This window comes from Vanacampus margaritifer, chromosome 9 (assembly GCF_051991255.1).
Source record: "Vanacampus margaritifer isolate UIUO_Vmar chromosome 9, RoL_Vmar_1.0, whole genome shotgun sequence".
In the NCBI taxonomy this organism is placed as follows: Eukaryota; Metazoa; Chordata; class Actinopteri; order Syngnathiformes; family Syngnathidae; genus Vanacampus; species Vanacampus margaritifer.
In genome coordinates this window covers 16,548,685-16,572,672 of record NC_135440.1, presented here as the reverse complement: position 1 = coordinate 16,572,672, position 23,988 = coordinate 16,548,685, and the positions used below count along the sequence as shown (strand labels likewise).

Sequence of the window (23,988 nt, the reverse complement as noted above, 5' to 3'; positions counted from 1 at the left end):
GTGCATTCATTTTACATTTCCATTCATCAATATATTATCATATTATTGTTAATAACCTCCATGCATTGTGTTTCCCACGTTTTGCTGGATCATAATGCTAATGTTGAAAATGCCTTCGTTCTTGGTAGGTGGTAGATGTTTTATATACAGTGCAGTAGTAGTAGTAATCTAAACGAAGCTGTTGCGAAATCAACAATGGTGTTTATTTTATTATTTTTTCAAATGTTTTACAATGTCCAAGCATGTTGGTTTTCTATGTCAGTGATTCTCATTGTCGCACAGGCTCCCATGTCTCGCACGCACGCACGCACGCACGCACACACATACAAGTGCATTTCACTTGTATGAAACTTATATACATTTTGCACTTCATCTTGTTGTTAAACTTTTATTAAGGTAATTTTAACTTGTATGTGTAATGCTCACGTGTTGCGTTGAATAAGTACAGATTATTTTATTTGCATATATATATATAAGTGCAGGGGTAATGTTATTGTTCAAACTGCATAATGTTACAGTGACTTCGAATCATATTAAATCTACTTTTTAGAATGAAACCTTTGCCTTGTTTTTTTGACGAACGCTTGAACGGACCTACTGTATTTTATTTTTGTGGTTCTTGGGATTTGATGGAAAAGGTTTGAGAACCACAGTTCTATGTCTTCTGTATATTTTCGTTAAATACATGTCAAAATAGACAGAAAATTGTACCCAGCTGGTGTTTCCTAGTATATTCATCTGTTGTAGAATGTGACACATAGAGGAGGCGTTCATTACAGTAAAAAAGTCGAAACTCGCTCAGAAAGCCTTATTAGAAATTATGTTGTCAATGGAGGGGGTTTAGTGCAAGTAAGCGGTGATTTGTACATGTTTGAAGGTGTTCTCCACAACTTTCAATGGCATTCGATGTGATTCACAGAGAAGCTTTGTGTGCGTGAGTTGAGTGAAAGGGGAAAAAAAAGGGGGGCGCAGCATCCTGGCTGGTAGACACGCACGCTGAGCATTAAACCAACTCGTGTGCAATACAATGACAGTAATGGAAATATTGAGTGGGATTAATTCTGCAAGCGTGACTGGACTTCAGTGAAGAGAACAGGTAATAACATGCGTTTAAATGTTGGACTCGAGTCATGTTAGCAACGTAGTGCTAGCTCTGAGTTGACTTCAGCAAAGCGTTGGCTGTAGTCGCTAATTTATCTACACCAATGACATTTACACGTGTACACTAAGTAGTTATTCACATAGAGACGCGTGTCGTATAATTTCCACCCGCTACGACACATTTAAATCCATCTGGAAGCGATGAATAAACGCGTGAACGCGCACGTGAGCTTGTGCTAGCAACGCTAACATGTTGGCAAATATTAGCCAAAGCTAACTCAAATGGTGACAATTATTGTACAGTATTAGGCGCCGAGGGTTTCACTGAACAGGCTCGGTCTGGTTTAAAGTGTCACATTGTTGCGTGATAGCGCTATAGGGAGAATTAATAATCAATGGATAGCACTGACTTCAGTTAATGCAACGCTACAGTACGTTAATTGTTAAAAAAAAAGAAAAAAGATGTCTGAGCAGCGCAACGAGCGCGCATAAATAAAATACAAACGTACGTTTTAGCGCACTAATCTGGTCCTCTATTTCCCCCCTAAATGTAGGAAGTAAAAGTAAGAATTGGTCAAATACGTTACTTTGAGCCAGTGGCTATTTATGGTGCATTTATTTGTACGTCCAGTATTTAACTAGTCTCTATTAACATGTTACATTCATTTCTGTTCGTTGCGGTTGGCAGTATGACAAGTTCTTGTTGCAGTGTTCTCCCTAAAGCAAATTGCCTCCCCAAAGGGGTTCAAACATCTGTTGAGTAGTGTAGCACTTGATACAGTTGCTTCCAACTTCCCATTTATAAACCTCTCCTTTTACTTTGGAATGGGGAAGCCGAGTTCCAGATAGTTCTGCGTGGCTGTGTCATGCCACAGAATTTACGTCCTGCAGTTGGCCGCAGCCTCTTCATAGCCTCCAGGAACCAACATGAACAATTTCAAAATTGAAGTCCAAATATTTACGGTAATTTCATTTGCAAGGGCTGATCATGTTACTTCTACTACCTAGCTGTTTATAGTGTAGTATGGTGTTAAAAATAGCAGCCGGAAACACATAGAGGGCACCGATAATATCTCAAACTGCTACAAGCAATCTGAATTAATATTACTCTACAAGTTTTTTTTTTTAAATAATTCAGTTCACTTAATGGCAGCATAAATGCCTTAAATGAAACAGGCACGCATGTCTGTATGTATCAATTGTTAACCATTAATATTATATATATTTTTTAGATGTAATTATTTAAATGTACCGCCCAATTTTACTTAGCAGTATCAACTGCATATGAATACCTGTTTGTACGAGACCCTTTTCATGTTATTCTCTCTTTCTGTGATCTCGAGTTTTCAGATGCCCGTAGAAGACTAGAGGCTCCATGTTGGAGTGCTGTGCAAATGATTTGAACACAATTTGTGGGTGAGTTTCTGTGTGTCCCCCCCTCATTTACTTTGACGGACAGTTTATGCTTCTGTTTTTTCACCCTCCTATTTGAGCCTTAGTGGTCATTGTGTGAGCAAACTTTTTTCCAGAAACAGAGTCATCAATGATTTGTCATTCACTGCCGCTCCTTGTTCTCCCTTAACATTAGTGTAACAATGTTAATTGGATACATGCCAGTAAATAGCCATGCATTAGTTTGTCATGGTGTCCAACGTTAGTGACTTTCCTGTCTTCTCTTTAGCCCTGCAGTTGCTGTAGGTGGGCCGTAGGACAGAATTTGACTTTGTGGAGAGGTTTCTGCCATCCTAAAACTGAAGAGCACACATCATGACTGTGGCCAATGCAAAGTCGGGCTCAGGTAAGCTGCTGCCAGAGTTGGCAGAAGGGGCTCTTACATGTGAACCTTTTCGTTTTGTTTGGTGAATTTGATGTTTTATAGTCAGGGTTCTTGCAAACTGAAATACGTACTAAATGATAGCCTAAAGGTTTGCTTTCCTTCTCAAACATTTTTCTGTCCACTTGTCTATTTCTGAGTTGTCTTACTTTGTGTTGAAATCCATTTGGTGCAAATAATATTATGAAACCACCGACGAGTTCCTGCATTTTGTAAGAGTTTTTATAGAATAGCAGAGTTTCCTGTGTGCACTTTGGCAGATCTGTTGGTGCAAGAATTTCTCTGTGTCTGCGTGCCAGTATATTAGGGAATGTGAACTGGCCCATTGATTGACTGTCCCACATTGTTCCGCTCTTTTATTCAGAGTGTTTTCTAGAGTTAGACCGATTATAACCCTACCGATTATCAGTAGTCAGAGGCGCGGAAAGCCGATATAGTACATACAAAAGTTGGTGTCAAAATTTTTAATAATAAAATAATAATAAAAACTCCAGCACTTGACTGCTTAAATGCCTTCAAGCACATGTTTATTAAACTGCTTTTGTGATTTGCAACATGTTAAAGGTTTTTTGTTTGCCATCAGCTTTTGCACCAACTATAGTGCCAACTCCCAAATAGCCACTAATTCGCGGGCTAACTGTTTGCCCGCGGGCTAACCATTCACCCACACACTAACCCCCGGGCTAACTCTACTAAAGCCGCTAAAAAAACGGCTATTAGGTAAGCCCGCGAGCTAACCGTTAGCTCACGAGCTAATCTAATAGCCGTTTAACTCGCGAGATAGCCGGTTAGCTAGTGTGCTAACTGTTCACCCACACAATAACCCTGGGATAACTCCCAAATAGCTGCTAGCTCGCGGGCTAATAGCCGCTAATTGCTGCTTATTGGCTGTTAGCACTACACAAGCAACCAATCAGATGGTGCTGTGGGCGGGCCAATGCTGCAGGGAGTCAACAGCCGCTGACTCCGAGTAGACGGAGGAGAAAAGCGCACATCGGAGCAAAGATAACAGTTTTTAATATATCGGCCAACGAGACAAAAAAGAGGCCAATGCCGATATTCATCAAATGCTGAATATCGGCGCCGATTATCTCTAGTGTTTTCATTAGCCGTGTTCTTGATGTTGTATTGGTATTCACCCCTTCAGCCATGCAGCAGGTTCTGGACAACCTGAAAGACCTGCCCACGGGCTCGCTCGCCAAAGATATTGACCTCATCTTCCTCCGGGGCATCATGCAGAGTCGCATCGTCCGCTCCCTTGCGAAGGTACGAAAAATGTGCCATCCAGTTACTATGTGGTATAGAAGTGCATCATACTGAGAGTTCTTTCTAGTATTTACCCCTTCTTATGGAGCTAAATAAGGTTTTATACACATAATGTACAATGGCTTAACTCCTAAACATCCCCAAAGTTTCAAGTATCAATTAAAGGGAAAGTCAACCTTAAATTCTTAACAATAATGTTATGTCTGACCTCGTTTTTGTCCAGCTTAGGAGGCAGCCATTTTGCCACTTGCTGTCGACTGAAGATGACATCACAGCAACTTAGGGATCAGGCAACGACCAATCACAGCTCACCTGTTTTCTGAAGCTGAGCTGTGATTGGTTGTGAGCTGAGACCTGAGCAAACGTGAGGTCATTTTCAGTTGATATCGATAAAAACTGCTGGATTTTGCTGCTTAACTCATATTCCACAAATGTAATATTAATCAGAATGTTATGTTTAGACTAGTGAGATCACATATAACATATTATTGTCAAGAATTTTTTTAGGGGTGTTGACTTCCCCTTTATAACTGTGCTTGTTATAAAAGCTATAAAAAAATTAATTAAAAAAATTAAATAATGGGCTGTTTGTTTTCTTATGTTTTTTATTTTCATCTGAGAAATCAGGGTAACCTTTTGGCAACCCGGCAGGCTTCCCATTCTGTCTCCCTCTGTTGGTCTTTTATTTTTCAATGTCCCATGGGCAGGTCGTAACTGCTAAGTGAATTTTGTTGCTCTCTATTTTTGACATGAGCATTGACAATACATTTGATTCCATTCCACATTTTTACAGCCTTTGATGTCAGTTACATACAGTACAAATACAAATGATCATCGACAGATTGCACGAAATATATTTAGACCGACCCAGCCAGAGTGAGAAATGTCAACAGATTGTATATAACGCGATAGAAGACCTGTACCTTACCTGTGTACACATTATGTGAACATTATGTAATTAGTCCAACAGCGTGATGATAAACCTGTGGTACAGAATGAGGCCACACGGTCAGTCTATTAATAGACTAAGAAAACTGCGCTCCCATTCTCTGTTATGTAACTTTTTATTCCTGGTAGTTTGGCATGTATGCAGCTTCAACATGTTATTACATGAGATTAAAAAAAAAAAAATTGTACGTGGTGTAAAAGGTTTGCAAACTACTGTTGACAGGCCCACGAGCGGCTGGAGGAGGTCAAGTTGGAAGCGGTGCGAGATGACAACCTTCAGCTGATCTCGGAGATTCTGGACTCTCTGGACAAGCTGGCGGAAAAAGACGCCGCCACTGTCGAGCTCACCCGAATCCTTCAGGAGCCTCATTTTAAGGTAGTTTACACTCTTGCTTGTTTCCTCGCCACGCGCAAATGCTTGTCACAACCTCTTTAGTCCGAGTAGAACCTCGCTCCTTTCATCCTCCACCACTCATTCGCTGCAACGTGGGGAGGAGGGAGTGGAGTGGGGGAGATATTTCCTTCGACCAATGGCAGGCCTTGTTATGTGGGTAAGTGAGGGGGGGGAGCACTATGTCACCTCCAGTCTTAATAAATCTTTTGGAGTTGCTGATGCGCTTTGCGGTCTCCAACCAATGTTGTGCTTGCTGCTGGGGTGAGAATATTTTATTGCTCTCATTCTTTGGGTTCCGCGTTTATCAGTGGACATAAATTAAATTCCATGTAAGTCATTTGTGTTTTGTCTTGTAAGCTTTTTCCTGTCACAGCGGGGCCCACTCAAAGATGTGACAGAACTATTTTTATTGTGTATTATGCGCATCTACTACCCCCCCCCCCCCCTCCCCGTCTTTGACTTATTTATTGACTTGTGTCTTCTGCAGTCTTTGATAGAGGCTCATGACCAAGTGGCTGCAAAGTGCTATGAGATGCCAAACGCTGCTGTGAACGGCACCGCCACCTTGGCCAGCTGTCTGATGCCCGCCGACGCCATCAGGATGATCGGCATCCAGAAGAAAGCCGGAGAACCGCTGGTATGTAAAGTCTACACCCCCCCCCCCCCCCCCCCGTTGAAAAGAAATTACAGGATAAACCATGACAAATCATTTCATACTAACACTTTCACAATTCATTTGGACAATAACTTGTATTATTGAATTGAAATATATATATTTTAAATGTGAGGGGAAATAATGTGGTTGCAAAAGTGTACACACCCACTTACTAACAGTTTTACAATTAATTTGGACAAAAACTTGTACAATTTAATTGAAATAATAATAATAAAAAATTGTGAGGGAAAATAATGTGGTTGCAAAAGTGTACACACCTGCTTGCTAATATTTTTATAATTAAATTGGCAAAAAGTTGTACAATTTAATTGAAAGTAATAATGATAAAAAATTGTGAGGGAAAATAATGTGGTTGCAAAAGTGTACACACCCGCTTGCTAATATTTTTATAATTAAATTGGGCAAAAACTTGTACTATTTAATTGAAATAATAATAATGTAAAAATGTGAGGGGAAATAATGTGGTTGCAAAAGTGTACACACCCACTTGCTAATATTTTTATAATTAAATTGGGCAAAAACTCGTACTATTTAATTGAAATAATAATAATGTAAAAATGTGAGGGGAAATAATGTGGTTGCAAAAGTGTACACACCTGCTTACTAACATTTTGATCATTAATTTTGGCAATAACTTGTACTAATTAATTGAAATAATAATAATGTAAAAATGTGAGGGGAAATAATGTGGTTGCAAAAGTGTACACACCCGCTTACTAACATTTTGATAATTAATTTTGGCAATAACTTGTACTAATTAATTGAAATAATAATAATGTAAAAATGTGAGGGGAAATAATGTGGTTGCAAAAGTGTACACACCCGCTTACTAACATTTTCACAATTAATTTGAACTATAACTTGTACTATTTAATTGAAATAATAATTTTTTTAAATGTAAGGGAAAAAATGTGGTTGCAAAGTATACACACTCGCTTATAATTGGGATTCGGTTATGTTTAGAATTACCAATAACATTCAAATTCATTTAAATGTGACCCCAAATAAATTTTAGATGTTCTAGTAGGCTTTTCCTGACATTTTTTGCCTTGTCGCATAATTTTTGTGTTATTGCTGACAGGTGTTTGAAATTTTTCAGATTTTCCCCCACTTTGTCTAAGGCCACAATATTATGGTCATTCATTTATGTAATCCTTACATAATGTAAAACATTGTGAAATGATTCATCTCGGTCTCATTTTTTCATATCACAAAAACTTTGTATTTGAACAGGGGTGTGTAGACTTTCTCTATCCACTGCATGTCACACGTCTGCTTTTATCCGCCATCTGCGCGACCGGAATGACTTTCTCCACCCGTCGGACCCGCTGTGTAATTTATGACGTGCGGCGGCGCGATAACAAAGTCCTTCTTTCAGGGGGTGACCTTCCGCGTGGAGCAAGGCGAAATGGTGATCGCGCGGATCCTGCACGACAGCTCCATCGACCGCCAGGGCATGCTGAATGCGGGCGACATCATCCGCGAGGTGAACGGACGCCAGGTGGGCGGCGACCCGCGCCAGCTGCAGGAGCTGCTGAGGGACTGCAGCGGCAGCGTCACCCTCAAGGTGCTGCCCAGCTACAAGGACGCACCGGCCCTTCCACAGGTGAGGAGACAAATTCATAGGGCCGGGTATCGTATTCTAATTTCTTCAATCGATTCGATTTTGATTCAGTTTGATTAGATTTGGATTTATTAATTTTTTTATTCGATCAAATTAAATTCAATCCAATCCAATATTGATTAATTATAGAACATAAGTTCTTCTTAAATATCAAGGATATGATTAACTCATTCACTCCCAGCCATTTTCACTTAAGCAATCCCCTTCACTCCCGGCTGTTTTACTGGATTTTGACTGATTTTGCAAGGCCCACAGAATAATTGTGTTCTATTGCCATAAAAACATGAAAGATTAGAGTCTCTTCTTCCATCAGGAAAAAAAGTATATTTCTATTTGTTTCCGTTTGGCAGCAATTAGCATTAGAATATAGCTAAGTTTCGTCATTATTCACAAATCTATTTAGAATTGTAATTGAGTTTTTTTTTTCAACATGGCCCTGGTTGATCTCCATTGCTCGGCTGCCACCTGCTGGCCGTTTGTGTAATAACTACCATTTCTTCAACCGTTCTTTGCAGTTGAGAGGCTGCATCAAAGCATTCTGTAGCATAAAAAACCCCGTATAAATAAAGGTCTTTGGGACACTTAAAATATTTAAAATAGAACATATTTATACGTTTTTGGGAGCAAATGAGTTAAACGCCGCAAACATTAATTTCCAAATAAAATTTTGCGGAGGCAGTAAATGATTAAATGATGTATTAATGAAGTATCGTGTTAATAATCACTGTAAGTGTTACACAAACATTGACATCAGCAAGGATGTGATGAAAATATTTTCATAATTCAAATGTATTCATTGTAAATATAAATTAAGAAGATTCTGAATTGTCTTAAAGTGCAATAAGTCAGGTCTTTCATTAATGTAAGGAAATACTTTTAAATTCACGTGAACAGTAAATTTCAAGAAAACAGTAAGATTTTAAAAAAAAGGCCTTTAAATTCTATTTTCTTATGAATTTATGGGAGATATTAAAACAATAAATTCATGGATTTATGAATCAATATTACAAATTCACCTATTTAATTTTTTTTTGAATGAAACCTTTCCCCAGCTAGTTTCTTAAAAACTCACCAATTTCAGATTTTTGTGATCTCTCTAAAATGCCAAAACCCTGTTTAATTTAAGTACGTCGGTAACACTAGAGGATAATAAATATATGCGTGAGTATTGCCTAAAGGGTTATAACACCGCAACATCAATCAATTTAGTTTAACTACTTTTAAAGATAAAATTGTGGTTAAGGTTTTTTTTATTTTTTTTATTGATAATTGCAGAACATACAACAATAGCCATTCTTATCAACAATGTCAAATCAATGACTGAATCAATTTGTTATTGTGGCGTTAAGTTAATGAGGTTAATGTTTCAATTTCTAGCGACTTTCCCACTCTTTGCTGCGGGGCTCGGTCCCTGTCCACTGTCAATACGTGAGGGTTACTATACCATGTACAATGCAGAGTCATATATGATTGGCATGAGGGAGAGTTTCCTGACCTGTGTGATCTCAGAATGCCAAACCGCTGTAAACCGAACCCAAGGGGCGTCTATTAATAAGCCCCTTGCCACACACACACACACACACACACACACACACACACACACACACACACACACACACACACACACACACACACACACACACTATCTGGGACATAGGGCCGTGTCTTCCGCTTACAGTAAGAGCACAGCAGCTGAAGGGTTACGTCACCATGTGACTCTGAAGAAATTAGCATATTGCATAAAAAATGATCAAAGTTAAATATTCCAATTTGTTTATTAAATCTATGGAGTGATTAAATTTCATTTTCATCCCTCAATCTCTCCTCTAGGTCAGGTCATAAAGGATGACCTTAATATGAGTTTCAGTTCAACTATTGAAAAAAATTTAACTTTTCTTCTTCTTGTATCTTTTTCTTATTCAGATTTATTGACTTAAAGCTGTCATTTCTTGTCAGGTTTATCTGAAGTCACATTTCAACTATAACCCGACCTCCGACAACCTGATTCCCTGTAAAGAGGCGGGCCTTGCTTTCTCCAAGGGGGACATCCTTCACTTGGTCAACAAGGAGGACCCAAACTGGTGGCAGGTGAGTTTATGTCTTCTGAAACATGCAGACGAAAAGACAACATTCAACACTTTAACTTCTTTGTGTGTGTGAGAAATGAACCTTGTGAGGAAAAGCGGTTAAGAAAATGGATGTATGGATGGTGGGAAAAAATGACATATCTACACATGTTAAAATTAAATCACAAAAAAAAAACACGTCTTGTAATTAGGAAATAGAAATAAATACGATGGAAAAAATGACTTATACACATATTAACATTAAATCACTAAAAAACTTGTTTTTACTTCTTGTAATTAGGAAATAAATATGGTGAAAAAATTACACATCGACACATATTAAAATTAAATAACTTAAAACATATCTTGTAGTTAGGAAATATAAATAGGGTGAAAAAAATGACATATCTACACATATTAAAATGAAATCACTATAAAAAAAAATCTTGTAATTAGGAAATAAAAGTTAAAACAATTTAGTGGAAAAAAATGACATCTACACATATTAACATTGAATCACAAAAAAAAACCCATTTCTTGTAATTAGGAAATAAAAATAAATATTGTGGAAAAAATGACATATCAACACATTAAAATTAAATTACAAAAAAAATTGTCTCGTAATTAGGAAATAAAAGTAAATAAATATATATATAGTGGAAAAAAATGACATATCTACACATATTAAAATTAAACTACTAAAAAACATGCCTTGTAATTAGGAAATAAAAATTAAAATAAATATGGTGAAAAAAATTACATATAGACACATGTTAAAATTAAATCACTTAAAACATATCTTGTAGTTAGGAAATATAAATAGGGTGAAAAAAATGACATATCTACACATATTAAAATTAAATCACTATAAAAAAAATCTTGTAATTAGGAAATAAAAGTTAAAACAATTTAGTGGAAAAAATTGACATCTACACATATTAACATTGAATCACAAAAAAAACCTTTGTTGTAATTAGGAAATAAAAATAAATATAGTGGAAAAAATTACATATCGACACATTAAAATTAAATTACAAAAAAAAACATGTCTTGTAATTAGGAAATAAAAGTAAATAAATATATATATAGTGGGAAAAAATGACATATCTACACATATTAAAATTAAACTACTAAAAAACATGCTTTGTAATTAGGAAATAAAAAAATTAAGAAATATGGTGAAAAAAATTACATATCGACACATGTTAAAATTAAATCACAAAAAAAACCATGACTTGTTATTAAGAAATAAAAATTAAAATAAACACGGTGAATAGAATGATATATGTACACATTCAAATGAAATGACTAAAAAACATGTCTTGTAGGCACGCAGTGTTGTGGGCGGAGCAACCGGCCTCATCCCCAGTCAGTTCTTAGAGGAGAAGAGGAAAGCGTTTGTGAGGAAAGACTGGGATGCGTCGCGTAAAGGTGAGCGCCACTCCAAGCGCGTCACCTTCAAGCAGCACCGCAACAGGATGACAAAATAACATTTGTGTACCAGGAATGCTGTGTGGAAATCTCAGCGCGAAAAAGAAGAAGAAAAAAATGATGTATCTGACGGCAAAGAACGCAGGTATATGTCGCAATTCACTCTTTTTGCACACGCGAGAAGGAAATCTAACAAGCTGCTTGTTTTGAAATGATCAGAATTTGACCGTTACGAGCTGCAGATCTACGAGGAGGTGGCCAAGATGCCGCCCTTCCAGAGGAAAACGCTGGTTCTGATTGGTGCTCAGGGTGTTGGGAGGCGGAGCTTGAAGAACAGACTCATCGTCATGAATCCTCTGCGATACGGAACAACTGTGCCCTGTGAGTCAGACTCAGCCAAGGAAAAATCTGTCTTTGTCATTTATATGGCAATGACAGAAATGGAACAACATTTTATGAAATGTGATAAATAATATCAATAGTCTGTTGCTCTCATTTCAGTCACTTCGCGCAGCCCCAGAGAAGAAGAACGCGACGGCCAGAACTACTCGTTTGTGACGCGGCGTCAGATGGAGCAGGACATCAAGGACAGCCGCTTCCTGGAGCACGGCGAGTACGACGGCAACCTCTACGGCACCAGGATCGACTCCATCCACCAAGTGGTGGCGGCCGGGCGCACCTGCATCCTGGACGTCAACCCGCAGGTGAGCGCCGACGAGCGACTCCACCGAGACGGGCCCGGTTTTGATGACGTTTGCTGAAATTGTCTTCAGGCTTTGAAAGTGCTGAAGACGGCCGAGTTCATGCCCTTTGTGGTCTTCATCGCCGCTCCTGAGCTGCACACCTTGAGAAGTATGCACAAAGCGGTGGTGGATGCCGGACTTACAACCAAACTGCTTACTGTGAGTTTGGCAGGGATTTTGGTCCACAAAGACAAACTTGAAAGCATTTTCATTCACTGCAAAAGGGATAGTCAAAAAATTTAGTAAAATGCCAACAGAGCAAGAACTTACTTGGCAAGATTTTGGAAAAATAATACTAAGCCCATATCAACCACAACAGTCTTGAAAATAAAAACACATAGAACAAGTAGAATTGACTTTTTTCAAGCTGTAATATATAGAACTATTTTCTTAAAATAGGTAAATATTCGTAATTTTTTCCCCTCTTTCTTAAAAATCCTTTTTTTGCAGTGTGATGACTGGAAAGAGGAAATATGAGCTTAGTAAATATAACTTGAAAGTGGAACAGCACTATTGTCTAATTGCTTTCATTACTTGTATTTTTTCCCATTTATCTTTTTACTTGATTGCTGGTTAGTCATCTTAAAATGTGGACAAATGTTTGTTTTAAGCCTCACAGTACTTAAAAGTGCCAAAACTGCTTGATCAAATAATATAATTAAGTAATAAGTATCTTAAAATAATCAAAATGATCTTGTCTGACAATTTTATTTTAAATAAAAATAACTTGTCAGTGCAAAATAAGCAAATTTAGGTTACATTTAAGAAATTATATCTTACTTAAGATTTCATTTTTTGCAGTGTTTAACCAGCCATTTTGGATCGATTAAAGACCAATGTGGTGTCAAACTCAAATCGCACAGGGGGCAGTAAAGGTTGCGGGCCAAACGAAGATGGAAAAATATTGAACAGACTGAAACACAATTTTTTTAACATAAACGTGAATCTAAACAGACAGCATATGATTCCAAAATAAATTATTTAAACTTCAAAAATACCAGCCACATACATGCTGGCGGAAAAACGGACAAAATGAACTCGACTTTAAAACAACTGGCAGCAAATACAATGAAAACAGCAGGGGCCCCAACATAGAGCCCTGTGGAACACCATATGACAGAGGGGCAGAGCCAACCAAGCCAACACAAAAAGTTCTATCAGCCAAATAGGATCCAAACCACCCCTGCGGCGTTTTAGTGTTCCAGGAAAAGCACCCAAAACGTCCAAATTTATGTGCTTTATCCGCCGCGCCCAACCATTTTGATTTTGTTGACAGGAGAACGATTTGAAGAAAACGGTGGAGGAGAGCGCCAGGATCCGCCGCGCCTACAGCCACTTCTTCGACTTGACCATTTGCAACGACAACCTGGACAAGGCCTTCGGGCAGTTGCAGGAGGCGGTCGAGAGACTGTTTGTGGAGCCGCAGTGGGTCCCGGTCAGCTGGGTCTACTGATGCCGAGCCTCTTTTCCATTCGTCGGGACGCCGCCGGGATGTCCCGGGATGTCCCGAGCTGCTACGCCTGCCATGTGAACGGAGACACTGCACTGCGCACTATGCAAGTCACAGCACACAGGAAGTGTACTTATTTATTGGCAAACTCTTTGAATATACTCATCAAGTGGTATTGTGTCAGGATGTTTGGAAAGACAAAAATGTTGCCATGTCCCGTTATTTAATGTTACACTTGTACGTTGTCTATTTATTCTGCTAAGATAATAGAGGGCTTGCTTATTTGATACCTCAACTCAGTGGTTTGCGTTTACACTTTTGTCATCTCATCTTGCCACTATTTGTACTGTCCTTCTATTAGTTACTCGAAAAAAAAACATGGCTTGACAATATGTTGTATGCAGCGTCACTAGTCTAAGTAGAGTATTCTGGTTAACTCATTCACTGCCATTGACGGCTATAAACGTCAACGTTTTGTTAACTTTTGTTAACAAGAGTATGAAAACCTAGATTTTTGTTATTGTACATTTAGAACAGATATAAAATTTGTGATTAATCGTGAGTTAACTAGTGAAGTCATGCGATTAATTATGATTAAAAAATGTAATCACCTGACGCCCTGAATTTTTAATAATCTTTTTTAAAAATTATTCATTGCCATTGACGGCTATGAACGTAAAAAAATTCATTTGAACTATTTCTTTTAGTTCAACATTTTTTTCCACTTTTGTTAAGAGTTTGAAAACCTAGAATTTTTTTATTGTACATCTAGAACAAACGTGATTAATCGTGAGTTGACGAGTAAAGTCATGTGATTAATTACATAAAAATAAAAAAAGTAATCGCCTGAATGAATGAATTTATGGCAGTAAATGAGTTAATATTGCGTATGAGTTAAGCGGCAAAATCCAGCAGTTTTTATCTCTATTGGAAGGCGGACATTTTGCAAATGACATCACAGTTGCTCAGGTCTCAGGCAACAACCAATCACAGCTCAGCTTCAGAAAACAGGTGAGCTGTGATTGGTCGCTGCCTTGAGCCCTGAGCAACTGTGATGTCATCTTCAGTCGACAGCCAGTGGCAAAATGGCCGCCCCCTGAGATGGATAAAAACGACTGGATTTTGCTTAATAACTCTTATTCCACAAATGTAATATTAATCAGAATGTCATGTTTAAACGAGTGAGGTCACACATAACATATTATTGTCAAGAAATGTTTAAGCTTGACTTTCAGGCTTATTTAGACTCTTGTTTCTAGTTCAGAGGAATATCAATTGAATCGAAGGCTTGCGTCCATCAACTATTTCCCTTACTATGCCAAGCACAAATCACGTAACTGTGAACATTGTTGACATTTTTCTCTCACTCGATGTGGTGCTGCATTTTGACTTACACAATTCGACCGTTGAATTTGAACAGGGTGCCGTGTCTCAGTAAACCGTCCCTTTTGATGTGATCCCACTTAAACTGTTAAAAACACATTTACTGACTTTAAAAGTGTATTTCTTATATTTCAGATATGTATTTTCAAATGTTAAATAAATGTTTTTTTATGTAATGAACGACCGACTGCTGTTTTTAAGTTAAAAAAATGGAAGCTTTGTATCAGTTCAATTTCTTTTTTTAATGGTAAAAAGGATATGTATGAAATAGACAGAAGCGTAGTAAGGCGTTTTTTGTTTTTTTTAAACAACCATGTACTGTATATAGTATCTTTTTAAAACGACCATGTATAGGAGTTATCTTTTTTTTTTAATGACTATGTTTAATAAAGCATTTTTAAAAAGATGATAAAAAAATGAATAAATAAAAGGTGTTTTTTTTTAAATATTAACCATGTATAGTAAAGCATTTTTAAAAGAATGACCACGTATCATAAGGCGTTTTTAAAAAAAATGATAATGTATAGTAGGTCTTTTTAAAACGACTGTGTAGTCAGGCATTTTTTCAGGCTTTCTTTTTTTTTTTTACGACCATGTATAGTAAAGCATTTAAAAAAACAACCATGTATAGTCAGGCGTTTTTTTGTTTTTTTTTACCATTTCTTAAAAGATGACCATGTATCGTAAGGAGTCTTTTTTTTTTATTAAAAAACCCGAAACAAAACGACCATGTGTAGTAAAATGTTTTTTTTATAGTAATTTTTTTTTTAAACGACCATGAGATTAGCAATTTTATTTTCTTGTTTTCTGACTCCGAAGGATTCTTGCTTAAGTTAAACAAACTAAAACAAAACCAGTCACTTGAATGAAGCACAATTAATGGTGATTGTTTATTGAAGATGCAGATGTGCAATTTTATAATGACGTATTATGTATATTACAAATGGCCGCTGGGGCACCCAAGCCTTTCTTGCTCGGGGCCCCTGGGGAATGTTACTATGCCACTGGAAACAGTTGAACGGGTTCAAATGATGACATAGAAAATTAGGCTTACACTTCGAACAACCAAGGTAATTAATATTTTACAAATATTTTTCGACAGATGTGCATATAATGAGACATAGAAATCGATAGCGTTTCAAATAGTTAGTAAAGTCATAAAAACAGCAACAGAGCACATTTACACACATTAAAAAGTGAATTGCTCCAATTTAAAAAGTTTGTTAAGGAGCTTATTGGGTGCTTTTCAATTTTGATGATTGCTCTTATTAATAAAGTACATGTTAGCGGGGGTTAAGTGAGTGGAGGCCCCTGAGAGCGATACACATGACGAGCGGGCGGTTTCCTGCTTGCTGCATCTGCTTTATTTGGCTCCTCGCCGCGTCGCCGTCTCTCTGCAGGCTCACGCCGGAGGAGGCCAACAGATGTTCCACGCCAGACAAGACGTCCTCTGGCAGCGCGGCCTCGTCCGCGCCGCTCTCCGGCGACTCCCCGCTTCCCGACAAGCGCTGTACTTACAACAGATGTGGGGGAAAATGAAAAACGCATTAAAAAAAAAGTAAGTGTGGTTGGCTTTTTTTTTTTTTTTTTGGTACAAACCAGAAGCTCCATGATTTTTAACACGTCGGGACTGCTGCAGACTCTCAGGGCAGCAAGGCTATCACAAGTCAGTTCTGGAAGAAAACAAATGTGCACTTCAGATTTGAGAAAGTATCCAAAAGAGCAGGTTAAGAGAAAACACCCCCAAAAAATAACATGCTCACCATCCAAAGCACTAATAATGAGGTGAAGTGCGCTGAGGACCGACACGGAGCGCTCCGTCTGCGCTTCTGACACACGTTCCGCCTCTTTCAACACTTCCAAAACAGGCCGGATGCTTCGTTCGTGCGCCTCCGAAACGTCGGCCACGTTAACGCTCTTTTCCAGAAGCATCTGGTCCAGCTGAGAGAGACGAGGGAGGTCGAAGTCATCATGACGTCAAAGCCATCAAAGCATTGGAAGTCATCTCACCAGACTCTGAAGAGCGCTGAGAGCTGCTCTGTCTTGCGTGAGTGCCGTGATGCTTTTGAGCAGAGACGACCTGCTGGAGGCGGGAAGAGCTGCCAGCAGCTGGAAATGAGCACATACATTCTCCAGTTCTGCGAATGTCATCAAGAGACAGCAACATAGTCAATGGTGTGATTGCTAAGTGGCTAACTGTAGCGAGCAAAAATTTGTCAAACTGAACACTAAAACACTATAATGTGTTGCGTATTTAAGATTGAAAAAATAAACTAGCTTTGTTTAGCTAAGTCGGTGTGGTGGCTCAATAGGCTAATGAATAGCATCCATGTCATGGTGTTATATTCCTTGAAGCAAAATAACAGTTGAGCAACAGATGTAGACACATAATATTTATATAACAACATTTTCGACCATATATTAATTATGTAAAGAATTTCTATTTTTCCGTTCCTATGCTGGCGATGTGAATTTCGACTTAATTCGGATTTCCCCTTTAAAGTCGATATTTACATCAAAATACTTTGTACAGTACTTATTTCTTTTCTTTTTTAAAGATATTTGCGCAACCTGGAAGAGCCGGGGCCAATCTTTTGTGTTTTCGCACGGACATCCTTTGCTATCGGACGGCGGAGCGGAGCTAATTTAAACTTAAACACGGAGATGTGACGGAACTAATGGCGAGCAACAACAACACAACTTTAAATAACTTTAAAATGTCGTGATTACTGTGGGAAATTAACGAAAAATAAGGTATTATGGATGAGTAACGGGCGCCGTAAAGTCGAAACGACGTCCAACGTATATTCTCTATTATCTTCCACATTGATTATACTGCCCCCAGGTGGCCAAAAGGAGTAGCACAATGTCCACTGAATTGAAGCTAAAATGTGGCGAAAATGGTTCCATTCTTTACATTCTATTATTTAATTATGGCATTACTGTGTTTTTATAAATCAAAACATAATAATACATTTTCAATATAATATAATACAATACAATACAGAGTGCTATTAAGTATAAACATTTAAAAGCATTTTTTGGGGGGATGCTGCAATGGCCTATTTGTATTTCCTTGCAGCCCATGTTTACATGAAACATGAAAATTTGAAGTGATACAGCCACATATTTGTTTGTATTATTGTAATCTGATTTATGATGTTATTAGTTATGTTTATGCCACACTTGTTTGGTAGAATTTTGTGAAGTTGTCATAATGAACGCTTAAAAGGCTACAAGTCCAAGTGCTTAGTAAGTTAGCAAATCTAATTGAAGTAGATTTAAAAAAAATAATAATAATAATTCTTGTTAATTAATTTAGTGTTCATTTTTCTTTACTTTAGCATAAACCTATTCTATAAAACCAAAACTGATTGTTTATTGTAATACAAATTAATTCATAGCTTGTGTTTGTTAAAAAAATACATTGAAAGAGGACTTTAAAAACAATAAATAACTGCATAATAAATCTCAATTGCAATTATTATCATTTTTCACTAACGTGCTCTTTGTAAACAATAAGTTACCGGTGCATAAAATAAATGTGGAGTCATTCTTGTGAAGGAGCCTTAACGTGTTTACAACATGCCACTAGAAAACTCTTGGTTACCGTGGTAACCACGATTCCAAGTATGTCAATAAAAGAGGCCCCAAAAATTCAATTCAAAAACATTTTATAATGACCTGACATACTGTGAGCACTTTGAAAAAAACTTGCAAGTGTCCAAATAAATCATGTGCATAGAATGTGAGTGCAGAGTTGGCAATAATCGACCTCGTGTAAGATGGCTGACGTCCGGATTGTTTTGCCCACCAGGAGCTCCAGTGACGCCCACCAGACTTTTCTGGGTGGGGCCGTCCACCTCGAAGCCCCCCTTGTTTGACATCAGACACAGCTCTGTGTAAACATATGCACTCATTTCAAATATTGAGACTGGCAGCTTAGTACATTAAATTGAATAACTAGAATAATTAAACAATTGAGATGAATGAGCTTATAATAAAAAAATGTTTTTGCCATGTGCATTATGAATGATGCCTCCTCACCGTAGCGGCCATCGTGCTTGACCTCGAGGTCAATGAGCGCATAAGCCAAGGTGGTGTTGGTGGGAATCTCCGTGGAAACTTTGCTAAGGCTGCCATCGTCTTTCAGTGACACCTGCACAAACACACAAGTTCAACATGGCGGAAATTAAAAGTCAAGTAGGTCAAAATCGATGCTGTTGATTTGTAAATATATCGCGCGACCTCCAAATGAACCCAATGTGAGGTTCAACCGTAATCCAAGTTGCAGTAAAACGTAAGGAAAGATTAGATATGGCCGTAAACACGTTTGTGAAGAGTTCGAGGTTGACCTTTGAACTGTTGAGCCCGCAGAGGCTGAGCGTCCCCGTACACTGTTCTGCTTGCTGGACCTCCTCGACGACACTGCACGGCTGGCTGGTCACGATGCGCTCCTTGACCACACCAAACACCTGACGCTTCTTCTTGGTCTGCTGGATCAGACAGTGGGACATGTCCAGCAACCTGGTGGGATATTTGGTTGGTAAACAAACAATACGGTGACATGAAAATGAAATGGAAATTCGACGACCTGTTTTTGGAGTCTTGCAGCAGCCGGCGCACATCGACTTCGTCTTTCTTCAAGCTGCCAAATGAGAACTGGAGTTTGGAAGTGTCTTTGCCCTCCATGTTGACGTTGGAATGGATGAATGTGGCATCTATCGTCCCTTGAATGTTTTCGTCGTATGTCCCATTGTACTTGATGAAGTCCGTCTCGGTTACAACTACAGATGGAGACGCAGTCAGTTCATAGACGACGACTTCGCCACACGATTGACCAGCAACAAATCCAACACTACCACAACACTCATTACTAATACAAAAACATCATCTGGAGCCTTTCGCAACCAATACACATCTGATAACATGACAAAAAAGACATATTTAAAAAATAAAATACATTACGCAATCACCAGATATGATGATTAAATGTATCAACGGGTGTGGATTGCTATACGTGTGTTTTGCTAGGCCAACTTGGTTAGTTCTGATCAACCAATCAGAGGATGGGAAACTTTTGAAATTGGCCACATGACCATTATGTTTCATTGACCAGCAGCATTGTTTTCATTCTATTATTGATTCTGTGGGCCCTGGCTAGATTAGACTGACATGGCAACACTTTGAGGCTGAAATCTAATTGGACATGAATGAATTCATAAATAAATAAAATCCACATAACGTAATGGAAGTAGATTTTTCATTATAATTACTTTTTATTATGTTGACTTTTGTTTGTTGTTTTTAAATTCCATTAGATTTACTTTGTTCTTCGAACTGTTTTTTTTCCATTTCATTTTAGTTTTAATTATTTTTTGTAAACCTATTTGTTGAGTGCAAGATTAAAAAAAAGAAAAAGAAAAAAGTAAGGGTCAGGGTCAGTTAGTAATTAGTAACTTTATTACCCAATACTAAATATTGGGTAATAAAGTGAATGACTGTTTGACTTTCCTTCTTTACAGACATTCCGTAATACCAAAATAAATATATTTAAAATTAATGAACCCTTAAAGTTCAGCTACAATATTAAGTGATAAAAACAAAACAAAACAAAACACATTTTTGCTTTAATTAAAGTTAGTTTTGTAAACCTATAATGTATTTCGTTTTTTATTTTCTTTTAATTTTTGTCTAAATGACGTGTTCATTTTTGTCAACTATAATAACCTTGGTGCCAGTCAAGAGAAACTACCAAATTTAAAAAGTTAGAAACAAATGAATCCAATTTTAATGCAACACATTTTAGAATTGAGGTTGTAAATGTAGGTCAAGTTTTTATTATTATTATTATTATTTATAAAAAAAATAAAAATAAAAAGGAGAGCAATGATGATGTCAAATCGAATGAACAATACTGAGCTTTTCTGAGAGAAAAAAAAAAAAGTAAATGTAGGTCAGGTGTTGTTAATGTTTAGGTTCTGACGAGGCTTGTTTACCTGGCGTGATAGGCGTGTCTCCAGTGAGGATGTCGTTAAGGGTAAAGTCAGTGGGCAGATGTTTGGGCTTCTGCCAGAACCAGAAGCGTTTCTGGCTCACCACCACAGTGAGCGGAGCGATGGAGTCGTTGAGGCTCCTCACCGGGATCAACAAACCTCCGGGGTCCACCTCCTCCACAAAATTCCTGGTGGCTGTGGCGAACATCTGTCCGGAAGAAGGTCAGCGTTCAGTCGTTCGCAGGCAGCACACAGACGCGCGGCAACCACTTGAATGCGAAAAAAAAGTTATAATTTACTTAAAGGCACACATTTTCTCAGCGTGTCTTCAATGGAGAAAAAAAACGAACAATTTCCTGCAAAGTAGTCGTCCGTGCACGAGGACAATGGTTACGAGCTAGCATCACCAACAACAACAACGGAGATTTACCAATTATATATTTAAAAAAAAATAGAGAACACAAGCGAAATTAAGTTACCGTTTTCACCAAATCGTGTTAAGTCGAAGAAACAGCAGAGACACTTTTTGCGAAGACTGTCATTACGAACTCTCACTCAACAACGACTCACCAAGACACAAAAGTCAATATGAAGACTCCGTAGCTGTCACAAAGGACCCACCTAGGCCACGCCCACTCCGGAAGTAGACAAGGAGCAGTTTTTCAGTATTTATTTTCAATATTTTTTTTAATACTGTAGTGTTAATAATAATGAGTACGAAACAACAATAATAACGATTCATATTTATATTAGATAAAAATTATTGGATTCACTTGGGTTTGAAAATGAGTGCAAAACCACCATCGAGTGTCAAGTTTGTTTTTTTTTTAAATACGCCCATTATACACGAATAACACTGTTATATATGGAGAAAAAGATGTGTCTATATGGTGTCGTAAAACTTCTTTGATGTGTGGACTCGACTTAATGCAAATTGTAATGGGAACGAAGAATAGTCTCAAGTCTCAACAATGACAAATTGTAATGTATCAGTAACTCAACAATGTCAACAACGGAAATGAAAAGTTCACTGACTAGTATTTTTGATGGCTCTATGTTGAACGTTTGTAAAGTTCTGCCCCACCCAAACCATATACAATTTTGCATACATATTTGTAATGTTTATAAATGTACATTAGTTGGCAAGAAAACACGAGTGTCCATTGAACGATTGCACATTTTGTAAATAAATGAAAACGGAATAATTTGAAGTGTAACTGTAGATCATTTCCAGACATCCATTCCGTTAAATACCGTTTACTGCATTTGCTACATTTTTGTCCAAAAACAAGTCACGGATTGCAGTTTACAGCACAAAAAGAACGAAGAGTAAAATTGTTCTTGAAAAAGACTTGACCGTACACACAAGACTCCACAAGAGGGCAGCATCACAGCATTTATTTGAGCTGACGCAGCACATCTTGGACTGCACCACGACGCAGGCGTAACCGAAGGCGCATTGGATGAGGTGAACACATGAACGAGTGTGATTTTTGCTACAGCTTCTCCACTTTGCATCATTTCGCACAGTCATAACAAATAATTAGCACTGTTGTTGTCAAATAAAAACAAACGTTCAGTACAGATCTGTTTCATTTACAGAGCACCTTACAAACTATACATTTTGAAAACACCAATATGAAACAGAAACAAATAAAAAAAATAATGACAGTAACACCAATAAGGCATCAGGCATGTGCAGAATAAATATTAGATGTTAATGTTAATCAATGGCATATCAAGGCTACTTTATCTCTGAGGTAGAGATCGTCTAAATGACAGGATGAGGTGCCACTCAATATTTTTAACGAGGTACCACGTCATTAGTACCTTCTAAATGAGGTGGATTGGTCATCCTTTTCACATTTCTCAGTCTTGGACTCACTGTATACTGATCAACATTCTCAGGGTGCATAACATGTTTACACAACTTAGATAAGCACTTGTTGTTAAGGCAATTAACAATACAAAATAATGCGGATGTTTCCACTGAAATTCTGCTTGCGAATATGCTTCAGTTCAGGTCACCACAACGTCGGGAAATCTGTGTGGGCAAAGCCAGGATCGCTTCTCAACTCCCAGTAAGTGTTGTTGCTCACCCACGTGTCATCCTTTGACTTCCTGAGCATGAAGGAAAAAAGAAACGAAGACATTGTCATCTCTGATTTAAAAATATATATAAAGAAATCGAAAAACTGCATAATGTTTCTATTGAAATCAGTAATCACCTCGGCAAACTATTACGGCTGGAGATGAAGCCTACCTGAAGAATTTTGGTTGATGTGCACCGTTGCTCCCCTCAAGGACTCGTCGTCTTTCTCTCTGCAGCTGTTCAATCCTTTGCTTGTGCTCCTCGGCAGCCTCCAGCTTCCCCTCCTCCAGCAGTCTGCGCACCAGGCAGCACCAACGTCATTATCATGCAAACAAGGAAAGGGGGGGGGGGGCATCTGTTTAAATGTAAAAGCCTTCAAATGTGACTTTTTAACATCAAAAGGGTTGTGGGTTCAGTTTGGTCAAATGTAGGCCATTTACATACAGTTATGACGGTGTTTTGGGTTGGGTCACGGGGTCATTGTGGTGTTATGATGTTGTCAGTTGCTATGCAGTTGCTATGTCCCTTGCAATGTCACTTATGACGATGGTGATGATTTATTAGCCACTCTTATTTTGTAGTTGCTATGCAGTTACTATGACCCCCATAGTGACAATGATGTCAGTTGCTATGCAGTTTTTATGGTCTTGTATTAGTCACTCCCAGTTTGCCTAGTCATATAGAATCATCCGAGAGTTACTGAATGACACAGTACTGTACATCGACATTGTATTTGTTCACGTGACTTCCTCTCATATTTGAAAAACATTCATGTGATGTCAATTGAAGCCATGAATGAGGACAAGCGCTATGGAAAATGGATGGATGGATGTTTTTGTAGATTTTTGGGGCTGGAAATAAATAAAAAACATGTGGAAGTACAGTGGTACCTCAGAGTTTGAACATAACTTGTTCCTGCGAAGTGTTCAATGTCCGAATTGTTCAACCTCCAAAGCATTTTTTCCCCATAGGAAATAATGTAAA

The 23,988-nt window shown here is 38.0% G+C and overlaps 3 protein-coding genes across 11 annotated transcripts in view; 1 reads left to right on the top strand and 2 right to left on the bottom strand.

Annotated features, from left to right (window-relative positions):
• Nucleotides 1–866: 866 nt before the first annotated feature.
• On the top strand, nt 867–15,096 carry pals2a (protein associated with LIN7 2, MAGUK p55 family member a). 5 transcript variants are annotated; one of them, XR_013295418.1, is made up of 14 exons: nt 867–1,096; nt 2,445–2,517; nt 2,783–2,899; nt 4,083–4,201; nt 5,373–5,525; nt 6,031–6,180; nt 7,598–7,825; nt 9,800–9,931; nt 11,238–11,340; nt 11,414–11,485; nt 11,560–11,721; nt 11,823–12,044; nt 12,114–12,242; nt 13,360–13,508. XR_013295418.1 is itself a non-coding variant. In XM_077576701.1 (14 exons), the coding sequence occupies exons 3-14, from the start codon at nt 2,869–2,871 to the stop codon at nt 13,534–13,536; spliced, it is 1,659 nt and encodes a 552-aa protein (XP_077432827.1). In that variant the 5' UTR covers nt 867–1,096; nt 2,452–2,517; nt 2,783–2,868; the 3' UTR covers nt 13,537–15,096. The 5 variants fall into 5 exon arrangements, 4 of the variants coding, with proteins under 4 accessions (XP_077432827.1, XP_077432826.1, XP_077432828.1 ...); XM_077576701.1 differs by having other exon boundaries at nt 2,452–2,517; nt 11,842–12,044; nt 13,360–15,096; XM_077576700.1 differs by having other exon boundaries at nt 11,842–12,044; nt 13,360–15,096.
• Nucleotides 15,097–15,792: 696 nt separating this feature from the next.
• Nucleotides 15,793–21,544, bottom strand: gsdmeb (gasdermin Eb). Of its 4 annotated transcripts, none has more exons than XM_077576930.1 (10): nt 21,483–21,544; nt 20,916–21,120; nt 19,511–19,703; nt 19,272–19,443; nt 18,964–19,075; nt 18,692–18,814; nt 16,927–17,054; nt 16,680–16,857; nt 16,516–16,589; nt 15,793–16,430 (listed from the first exon to the last, which is right to left on the bottom strand). In XM_077576930.1, the coding sequence occupies exons 2-10, from the start codon at nt 21,118–21,120 to the stop codon at nt 16,200–16,202; spliced, it is 1,416 nt and encodes a 471-aa protein (XP_077433056.1). In that variant the 5' UTR covers nt 21,483–21,544; the 3' UTR covers nt 15,793–16,199. The 4 variants fall into 4 exon arrangements, with proteins under 4 accessions (XP_077433056.1, XP_077433055.1, XP_077433054.1 ...); XM_077576929.1 differs by having other exon boundaries at nt 21,392–21,511; XM_077576928.1 differs by having other exon boundaries at nt 20,916–21,181; nt 21,392–21,488.
• Nucleotides 21,545–22,295: 751 nt separating this feature from the next.
• The window catches only part of osbpl3b (oxysterol binding protein-like 3b), a 35,699-nt gene continuing 34,006 nt past the window's right edge, over nt 22,296–23,988 (bottom strand). For both annotated transcript variants that reach the window (XM_077576515.1, XM_077576516.1), the window contains 2 exons: nt 23,176–23,298; nt 22,296–23,033 (listed from right to left, as the gene is read on the bottom strand). In XM_077576515.1, the coding sequence (XP_077432641.1) occupies nt 22,937–23,033; nt 23,176–23,298 (220 nt within the window). In that variant the 3' untranslated portion in view covers nt 22,296–22,936. The remainder of the gene's footprint in view (nt 23,034–23,175; nt 23,299–23,988) is intronic.

Coding starts and splice junctions, on each gene's coding strand:
- pals2a (XM_077576701.1), top strand. CDS start 2,869: ATGACTGTGGCCAATGCAAAGTCGGGCTCAG. Junction 6,181..7,597: donor AGAAAGCCGGAGAACCGCTG/GTATGTAAAGTC, acceptor TCCTTCTTTCAG/GGGGTGACCTTCCGCGTGGA. Junction 9,932..11,237: donor AGGACCCAAACTGGTGGCAG/GTGAGTTTATGT, acceptor CATGTCTTGTAG/GCACGCAGTGTTGTGGGCGG.
- gsdmeb (XM_077576930.1), bottom strand. CDS start 21,120: ATGTTCGCCACAGCCACCAGGAATTTTGTGGAGGAGGTGGACCCCGGA. Junction 19,704..20,915: donor AGACACGCCTATCACGCCAG/GTAAACAAGCCT, acceptor CTCCATCTGTAG/TTGTAACCGAGACGGACTTC. Junction 19,076..19,271: donor GCGGGCTCAACAGTTCAAAG/GTCAACCTCGAA, acceptor GTGTTTGTGCAG/GTGTCACTGAAAGACGATGG.